A 10,324-nucleotide genomic window follows, 5' to 3' on the forward strand; every position below is an offset into this window, starting at 1 on the left:
AAGGACTCCTAGCTCTGAGAGGCTTTAGAACTCTCCCAAGTGCAAGTTCTGGTTGTATGGGGTGTGCAGCTGAGGGCAGTGCTTCAAACCAGCAGGGGCTGAACTTCTGCACTCCCTCAGTGCCTGCACCTTTTTACACTGTGAAGCTGCTGGGCTTTGCAGAGGAGAAAATGGGAGTGAGAATATCTTCAGTGTGGTGTCTGCAGAGATTGAAGGTGGGTTGGTTTGAAATAAGGTCTAGAAGAAAAAGAAACTTTGGTGTTTCCAAAGCTCCCTCTGTTCTGTGCCATCCAGGTACTCAGTTTTCCATATTTGTGGAGTTCTTTGTTGTAGCTGGCTTCTGGTTTGAAGAAAACATGGCATTAAGGAAGATGATAGGAAATACAACCTCACTCATTCAAGAGCCTGTGTCAGGCTTTTGAATGAGTGAGGTTGTATTTCCTATGGAAATACGGAAAGATGGAATCCAGAGGATGAACACTCCTGGGGGAATTTAAATTTAACCTGACCTTAGGAAAGGCTACCTCCAGTCACTTTGATCACTAAAAAACAGCTGTGGCCAGCAGTGTTTCTTTCCAAAGCAGATAGAACTCCTGGGGCTCCAAGTGAAGGAATAATTTTAAAATCACATGCTCCCAGCTGCTGGGAATGTTTCAGGAATGCTTCCTAAGCACCTGTTCCAAGCTGTTCAATAAATACCACCTGGATTCACTTGCAAGCTACCATTCTTAAGCAGATGCACTTCAGTCTCTGCAGATCCCGTGTCATTTGCATGTGATGAGCAAACAGACTGCTCTTGTTTCACCAGTGAGATCTCTACCTCACTCCATGGAAATCTGTGTGTCTGAAGTCAGTTTATGAGCATATAAGAGGCAGTGTGAAAATTCTTTGCTGTAGCAGAGGCCAATAATGGCTGTTTATGAAAACAAATTGAAGGCAGCCATGCCAGATTCCCCTAAAGCTTTCTCTCAATCCAGATTTCTAGGTAAAAAAAATCCCACCAGGCTTTACTCAATCTGCATGTAAGTTGTAAAACCTATTGCAGTCTGAGCTAAGGAAGTATCAGGTGCATTCTCTGCCGGATCTTGGGTGTGTAGTATTTCATCTTCTTTGTTGCTATCATGTATTCCTAAATTACCTTTAGCCATTCTAAGAGATTTTTGGGACTAACCCCTGCTCTTTGCCTTATTAATGCAAATCCAACACAACTCCACTAAGGCTAATTGAGTTACTGAGAGATACCCTTGGGTATCTGTGGGTGATTACAACTTGTTCTTGGCAACCAGGTTTTTTTTTGTACTTCCTTCTCATCAAATTGTTTTTGCTGATGCAGTTAGTTTCATTACAAACCAATAAGACTTACATGAATAAGGATTAGAGGGCTCTGATGTTAAACTTTGCAAATAATGAGTTCTTTTATTTCCAGTGCTAGCAGCTGCACTTGTATCAAAGGTCAATTAGAGTGGGCACCCTGTTAACCTGCTTGCTCCTTAGATCTCAAAGGTGAGAAGGCAGGGGCAGCTGCTCAGTGAGGTAATCTGGATCAGTGCAGGTAGTGATGCTTTACTGATCTTGTTAGTCAGGGGAGAAAATGAGCAGTGCTCTGTGTGCCCAGTGTGGATGCATTAAGCTAAAACTTCTTCCTGCCATGTTTTCTATGGACTTCAGTGCAGGCTTGGGTTTTGCTAAAATTTGATACAAATGACCTTGTTTATACCTAAAACTTGCAGGTGTGACACCAGCTCTTTAGGAGGCTCTGGAGCTTGTGGTGCTCTGTATTTCCAGGGCAGAACTCTGCAGGACCCCTGTGCCCATGGGAGCTGGCCCCACAGTGGTGGTGTGTCAGGCCAGCTTTCTCCAGCAAGGCTTGCACACTGCCCTTGGCACTGCAGGGCAGCCCTGCTCTGCTCCATGAGCATGAAAATCCCACTTGCACTCAGACAAGCCTTGTCCTTCATGGGTGATGGATCCAGCTACTGAGGTTAAACTAAAGGGCCTTTAACACCTAGCTGTAATCATCACCCTCTTCTCTCCAAGAGCAAGGATAAACCTGAACAACCTCACTCTTAGATGGTCCACAGCTCTTACTGGCTGTAGTGTTAAGGAGTAAATCAAGAATGGCTGAGACCCTGTGCGAGCTGGATAATCTGATGTTAGAACAGAGCTGATTGGATTTTTAGTCAGGCCTGCTGGTTAAGAATGCACAGGCTGTGAATATGTGGCAGAAAACAACACAAGCCTGATCTCTGCTTCCTCCTAAAATTACAGGTCTTATCAAAATCTAAGGTTTCCTTCCATTTTCAGAAATCTTCAGGGCTGTCCTTGTCCTTCTGAGATTCAGTCCTATTTTGAACATTTTTTGCATAAGTACCTAAGGTGTCCATCTCAGTTTCACAAGAGAGATGGCATCCTTGTCGTTTTTAAAATTATTTTAATAGCAATTTGTTTTTTCAGTCCATTCATGTGACCAGTGCCTTGGCATCAGGTTCTCGCTGGTGGCTCTTCAGTGTAGTGCTAGAGAAATGAGAGTCAGATCTCAGGAATTTGGGGAGTCAATTAAACATGGCTCCTGTTGGAAATCAAAGGGGCATTTTGACCTAAGTGATGTAAGGTCAAAAGAGCTTCTGGAAAAGTTCCTGTAAAAAGTAACAGACTGATATATCTGAGTTTTATCTCCTTTTCTATGTCCTAATCAGGATGATACTGAATTGGATGAAGACACCATTAAAAAGGAACTGTCTTGTTATCTAGCCATTTATACACGTTAGCAGTTTTAAAATTAATGCCTACTGAAGGAAACACCTGGGCTATACTGAATGGACTCAACACTCAGTTTTCACAGAAAATAAAATCTTAGCAGTAAAACAAAAAACAAACCCAAGAAAACCCCCAAAAACCTCAACAGGCTGTGGAAGGGTCTGCAGTGTGCTGTAACCTTCTCTCAAGTGAGATTGGATATTATTGTTTTTAGCACAAGATCATCTTGTGGTTGGTCCTGCAGTCTCCTGGAAGAAAGGTAAAACTTGTACATTCCTGCTGCTTCCAAGTGACACCATAACACAGGCAGAGCTGGTTGTTCTGTCTCTGAGAACCTCACTTGGGCTATTGCAGCCAACAGGATTCACTGCTCCTGAAAATGAACTGGAGATTTAGAGATCTAGAAGCAAGTTTTGTGTGGAGAGGGGGTAAAAAAGAACAGGAGAATAACACTTTCTTTAGACAAATTAATATGGAATTAGGTATAAAAATAGCTTGAGCCTTCTGTCATTTTATCTCATATATGAGAATGGGGGCATGTTTCCCTTTTGTTTCTTTTTTTGTTCTGATATTTGACTTCCTTAGTTCTTTAATACAAACTCTGTAGTATGCAGGAGTCACTGAGGAGAAAGGAGCCACTTGGCAACAAATCAGTGTGAACAAAATCTGCAGCTAAAGGCCATACTGGTCTCCACCACTTACATTATTTGCTTTCCTTCTTCTAGTCTGGAATTCTTCCTCCATGGATAAATAATCCTTGACTGTTCCCCTCATGTTGTAAGCATCTTTCTCAAAACCTGTGACATCCATGTGTCAGAGCAAGTTGTCCTTCTAGATCTTGTATGGAAAATATGTTCACTAATTGTAAATGTACTGGTTTTCCATCACCAGAAAAATCCCTGAGGGATTTTTTTGCTCCATGAAGGTATGTGTATGTAGACCTAGCTGTTGCCTCTTGAAGTGTATTTATACCAAAGGAAAATACTTGGGCACTGAGAGTTTATGCTCTTGGCTCTTTTTGCTATGTAGAAATCACATCCTTTGTGTCACAAACCTGTGAAGACACAGATCTGGCCTGTTTCTAGCTGGGAAAGACAAGTTGCAGTTAATGAGAATGCTGCTCATGCAGCCACGTGGCAGTTTGCATGTCTCCAGTTTCTGCAGGAAACAGATGTGTGCCTGGTGGTTCTTGTGGGCACAGGGAGAACAGGATACAGGTGGGTGGGTCTCTCTTGTGGCCCTCTTGGAGCATTGTCATCAGGTGTGACAAGGAACTCTGAGGCTTTCAGCTCCTGTGAAATGGGCTGATGTGTGTAGGCAACACAGACCTCACTGATTTTGCTTTCTGTGACATCAGCTCTCCGCTGACATGAGTCACTTCCCTGACTTCATTTGGTTTTTTTTTTCCAGGCAAGCAGCAGTTCAAAAAGACATTGTAGTCTTTTGTATTCATTCAATCTTTTATTACTTTTGTATCCCATTTGCTTCATTTACTGATGCTGGCACTGGATGCTCAATTTGTGATGCACTTATTGTATAAAAACCTCATCTCTGTAGTGAAAGTCCTTGAAATTGAGCTTTTGATGGTGGATTGAAATAAAACATGCTCTTAATGAATGGACAGTTCCATTCTAAAGATGAGATGAGAGTTCTCCCTTTATGGCAAGTGGCACCCATTAATATCTGTATTTCCTTGGAGGGAAAGAACAGCAGTGTCAGTTAGAGGCACATTGACACAGGAAGTCTTGTTGAATTGTGGCGATTTAAAATAAATAAATAAAATGTGAAATAGCTTTTAGATTTATTTCTGAGTTATGAGTACTGAAATTAAGTTATCAGTATTCATTGCTGTTATCAATAATGAATATGTAAGTTGCCTTTCTGGAAAATCCATGGCTAGGTTTGCCCTTCTAGTTCACGTTAATTTTCCTTGAAGGAATGAACAAGTGCAAATAATCAATCTGATACTTGCACAGGGAGGCAGATATTTGCTGCAGTGTTCAGCCAGTTGCAATTTTCTGTAGGGGTTTATCTTTTTTGATGTAAGCACATTGAAGGGCTTCTACCTAAAATGTGAATTCCTGTTGCATTTTGTGAATTTGTATGAACTGACAGCAAATTACTGCGAGTTTCTTTCGAGATCTCTCCAGATTAGATATTCCTGTCCGTTGTCTTCTTACTGCCATGGCATCCAAGTGCCTTTGTCAGTGATATTTCTCTTCATAGCCTTGGGCTTTCTGTCTTTTTAGGGCCAACCCTCCACAGTTCTCTTTTGATTTGGTTCAGTTTATAGTTTTTATATACTGTAGGTTTCCTATTTTCCTGTGCAAAGAAGTTGCCTGAATTAGAAACACGGTGGAAGGAGTGAGGTGCTATAAAAGTTACAGCCTCGGCCACATTGTAAATCCTCGTGGAACCCTTTGCAAAATCAGCTTTGCAAACTTTTTCCTGGGTAATTCTTATTAATGGCTGCAATGTACATGCAGGCAAAATGTTCCATCCTTGAATGGGTGACCACAGCAATTCCTCTCCCCGGAGTGAGGTCAGGCAGTACATTTTATGGATGTTAGCAATGCATTACCATCAGTGCTTTCTCCATTGGAAAAAATAACTGCCCTTAAAACAAGGTAAAAACATGTTGACTCTAAAAGACAATCTCATTATGCAGCAGTGCTAACAGAAACGAATGCCACTGTTAAACCCCAGCATAAATCTCCAGTTTGTGCTGATCCTGGAGACCTTGAAATCCCATCTGATGTGTAATTTGAGGCCGTGGCTGCTCAGGAGCAGCTTTGTGCTTGCCTTGTAATTGCTCTTTATCAGGCAGTTGTGTCCATTCCAGAAGTGCCGTGCTGGCTGCACGCACTGCCTGCGAGCTCCCAGTGATCAGCAGTTTGACATTTGACATTAAGTGCTTGACCTTTGGAGGATAAGAGGAAGCACTAATAATTCCTGGTGTTTATAGCACTGATTTTAGTGGGATATTACTTCTCACCATCTCACTTGCATCTTGCAGGCACTGTTGTAAATGTTTTTGGGCTTTAAAAAGCAAATTGCTAAAGCACGCCAAATGTAATGTCTTGCATTGTAATAATTTTCTCTTAGACACGTTCTAGTCCCTAAAATGACATGCAAGCCTCTCTCAAAGCTTGGGGTGTCTAATTCTGCCTCCCTTTTGTGGTTTTTGCAGGGGTGCAAGCTTGCCTGCAGAGCTCAGCTCGAGAACAAGAGGAGGAGTACGAAGTGCAAGGTGGCCCCCGGCGCGGGCGGCTCAACAGGGAGCAGCTGGTGGGTTAAATTTAGTGTTCCACACAGCCTGGATTAATGACCTGGGGCTGGGCAGTTCTGCCCTGTGCCACACAGAGGTGCAGGGGATGTAAAACTTTAATGTGCTCTCGCACAGGAAATTTGATTGTGTGCAAGGTGATCCAGAGAGCCGTGAACACCCATAAAGCTGTCACTTTCCTCCATTAGTGGAGATGTTGCTGTAACCTTGTCAGGGGAACTCTGTGTTGCACTCTCTGTAGTATCACACCTGATGGGACAGGAGGTGATGTGCTTTGGTCTTCTCTGCTCAGCTTTAGAGCATAGTTCTGAAAGAAAAATGGTTTTATTACTATTTATTTCCATTTAGGACCTTTTTTACATTTAACTGGGTTCACTGCTGGTTGTTTGCTGGATTACACTGTAGGATTTACTAACTGCATTGTAACAGTAGCTGTAAATACTCCTAACTCATAGTTCAAACCCTGTTGTGCTGGAAAGTATTTAAACAGAAGCAAGAATTTACCACATAAACAAGTTTTCTTGGCTGCATTCATACCCTGAGAACCTTGCATGTTAAGTTACTGTTCTGCTTATAAATTGTAGGGGTTTAGTATGCTCTGCTTTTTCCTTTCCACTTTTTTGTTGTGAAGTCCTGTATTCATGCTTGTTTCTTTTTTCATCCACGCAGCTGCCTAAGTTATTTGATGGATGCTACTTCTATTTTATGGGACCTTTCAAACAGCAGCAGAAGAGTGAGCTGCTGGAGCTGGTGAAAGCAGCAGGTGGCCAGGTGCTGGTGAGGCAGCCCAAACCAGACAGTGACGTGACCCAGACCATCAACACCGTGTCCTACCACGCCGAGCCCACCTCCGACCAGAGGCTCTGCACTCACTACGTCATCTATGACGCGGCTTCCAAGTTCCAGCCGCAGAAAATCCGCCAGGGCAAGGTGTGGATGGCCCCCTCCAGCTGGCTCATAGACTGTGTGATGGCATTTCAGCTCCTGCCAGTGAAGGGAATATCAAACAGCAGCAAGGATGTCAAATGGGCTCGGTCTGGGGCAGCTGGGAAGCTCTGACAGGCTGCTCTGAAGCTGGGATTTCTGGTTTGGATTCAGGAGAGCTTTGAGCGTTTCAGTGAGTTACTGAGTGACTGCTATGCTGGAACATACAATGGAGGAAAGGGTTGAAAAATGTGCCTTGGCTTATTTGATATGCTTTATTTTGACATTGAACTTAATAAATGCTTAATAAATAATCACTGACATTTCCTAACTGGGATTTTGCAAAATGAAACCTTTTGCTTTCTTGATTTGAACCAGCCCTTTGTGGGCAATTGAGCTTGACTCCATTTATGTTGTGTTTAGCATCCATTGATAAGGATCTGCTGTTTTCCCAGGCCAGAAATAGTATTTTTTTTTTTAAAAAAGGACTCAATGGATCTGAACCTGTGCAGACACGTCAGGTGACATTTATTATAACTTCTTACATTTGAATTCTTAGCATGGGATATTTACATCTGTAAATTCTTAGCATGGGATAAGTCTTGTGGAAATCAGAGTTAAATAAATGACATGAATTCATCTGGAAGCAGACACTTTTGAGAACACTGTATTTAAATATCTTGGTCTAAAATTTACTTAATTGTAACAAGGTTCATGCTTTACTCACTTCTGCCCTCATTCATGCTTGTAAACATGTAACTAGAATTCAGTTCTATTTTCTGAAGGCTTTTAAGCATGAGGTACTTATTTAATTATTATAGTAAATTTTTTGTAAATTTGGATAGTTGCTCTCATAAGAAAGAAAAAGAACAAAACAGTGATCACAAAAGAATTGCTTCCCTTTGCACCATTGTCCCTAAACAGCTGGCTACACTGGATGAATGTTTGATTATTTCCTATTTGTTACAATATTTCTTGTAATGGCTCTTAAGTTATTATCAAAATCTTGTGCCCTCACTCTGTGCTCCTATGTAATGTTTTGTATCTTAGCTTGTGAATTTGCAATTGAGAAATGGTGTCCTGGAATGATACACAATAAGAATGATGGTTGTGGGCTAGTACACAAGTTATGTGTGTTTGTTTTTGTATTGTTTGTAATAATGAAACTTTTTTGTGTGCAGTAAATTTGGAGCATCTGTTGCATGAGCTTGGCTGCAGAATAAGTGCATATCCCATACATATCTCAACAGGTAGATGAAAACACTTTTTTGTGAGCTCAGTACAGCTGTGAAGATGCTGTGTGACACCAAGAGCTGCTTTTGCAGAGGAGGAGAGCTGTTCTCTGTTTCCATTGCTGCTGGAGGGCCTGTGCCCTGCAGAACCATTAGAACACAGCAGGTAGAGCAGGTACAGTTTTCAATAGCATCTGCTAGATTGGAGTAGTTGGGGTATCTTAATCTTATCATTTATGTTAGACTGAGTCATTGCTGTTCACTAAAAGCAGGGCTCATTAGTAAGTGGAGCAGCCCATGGGATTAATGGGGTTTGGGGTTTTGTGCAGATCAACACTGGCAGAGAATGAGGTACCCAGTCAATGCTGTGTGGGCTTGGGCATTTGTCTTAACAGTTACAGTACATTTTACCTTGGCATTTCATAGCACATCAATACACCTAATGCAGCGTTCTTTGCAAAAGTAGCAGTGAATCTCTGCAAAATTCTTAGGAATGGAGCTTTTCTGCCCTGTGTCAGGAAGAAATTCGACCCATCAGTAATCCTGCTCTGTGTTCTAAAGTGGAGGCAGCACTTTGACAGATTTTAAGAGCTGTTGTTCTATGGCAGATGCAGAGAAACTCAAAAAATTGCCATGAACGTTTTGGGGTTTTTTAAGCCATGCCCTGAACCTCAGCCTTGTTGTGTTAGCAAGCAGTGTTTCTCTCCAGTCCCATTAAGAATCACCCCATATCACACTGAGGAGAGCCCCTTAGCCAGGATTAACTCTGGCCCATCTGCTCCAGGTCTCTGCAGGAACTCAGAGTGGTCAGCCCATGTGCAGGTAGCCCTGAAAAGCCTCACAGTAGCCTTTGATGCCAGAGCTCCAGCAGGTGCCAAACACTACTGAATGGAGCACTGCAAGTACACAACATTTAAGGTCAGTGACCCAGTAATTACACAGTAATTTGCTCTTTCTCATTGTTGGGAACAAAGGGATAGCACTTGATAAAAAAGCCCTGTAATTAGTATAGATCAAGTCCCTTCATCCATTGGGTGGAGTTTGGTTCCTGAAAGCAAGGCTCCCAACTCCTGAAGTGAGGTAAGGAGTGTGTAGGGATCATTTCTCACTGTCTCTTCTCATCTGAAACCCAGGGTGCACTAAAGGAAGGCAGGCTGAAAATGGAAAAGGGATTTCAGGAAGTGTGAGAGACTTCTGGTCCTGATGGCCATAGGAGCTTGGCTTAGAAGCAGTGAGTAAATGAGTTTATCAAAGAAAATCTATATTAGAGGTTAATGAAGAACTTCAGCTGTAACATGAATTTATAAGTTAATGTTCTGCTAACCTGCATATACTTAATGTGCACTCCTAATTGGGGCATTTCATAGAAATAGAGAATGGGTTGGGAGGAACCTTAAAGATCACCCAGTGATCATTACCTGACGTGAAGAGATAGAAGTTCAAGGCTTGCATTCAGGATTGCAGATATTTTTAATTGATATTGATCAGAAACACTGCATCACAGAAGGGCTTGGGCTGGAAGGGACCCCAGAGCTGATCTCATCCCACTCCCTGCCATGGGCAGGGACACTTCCACCATTCCAGGCTGCTCCAAGCCCCAGTGTCCAAGCTGGGTTTGAACACTTCCAGGGATCCAGGGGCAGCCACAGCCTCTCTGGCACCCTGTGCCAGAGCCTCAGCATCCTCACAGGCAAGTTCTTCCTCAGTTAATGATTTTCAAGCATCTTTTCTTGAAAATTATCTGCTTCTCTTAATTAGTTGATCTAGGACACCTGATAACACCTTCAATAGCAGTGTCTGGGGTTCAGTGACAACATCAGTTTAACACCCCTAATAGTTAACAGAAGATAACATTTTAAGTAAATGCTGTGAAATCTTTTTGAGAAGTGTTTCAATATTCCTGCAGATGGTTCAGGGAAACAACAGGCAACCAAGCAGAACCAAACAGCAGTAGCTGCTTTTGCTCTCAAATCAGAAATGGCTTATCTGGGAGGTGCTGTGGCTGTTTCTCACAGCCCTCCTGTAATGATAACAAGCATAGGAGTGTCCAAAGATAGAGATCTCTGTCAGCAAGTGCTTCACCCAGCTGGCACCTACACAGCCTTTAGGGGGATAAAGCCCCTTT

At 42.4% G+C, this 10,324-nt stretch overlaps 1 protein-coding gene across 1 annotated transcript in view; it reads left to right on the forward strand.

Annotated features, from left to right (window-relative positions):
- The window catches only part of BARD1 (BRCA1 associated RING domain 1), a 43,006-nt gene extending 34,833 nt beyond the window's left edge, over nucleotides 1-8,173 (forward strand). Inside the window, exons 10-11 of the mRNA XM_005486879.4 lie at nucleotides 5,948-6,045; nucleotides 6,713-8,173. Coding sequence (XP_005486936.3) covers nucleotides 5,948-6,045; nucleotides 6,713-7,102 — 488 coding nt within the window. The 3' untranslated portion in view covers nucleotides 7,103-8,173. The remainder of the gene's footprint in view (nucleotides 1-5,947; nucleotides 6,046-6,712) is intronic.
- The last annotated feature ends 2,151 nt before the right edge of the window (nucleotides 8,174-10,324 follow it).

Source organism: Zonotrichia albicollis, chromosome 10 (genome assembly GCF_047830755.1).
Source record: "Zonotrichia albicollis isolate bZonAlb1 chromosome 10, bZonAlb1.hap1, whole genome shotgun sequence".
NCBI lineage: Eukaryota > Metazoa > Chordata > Aves > Passeriformes > Passerellidae > Zonotrichia > Zonotrichia albicollis.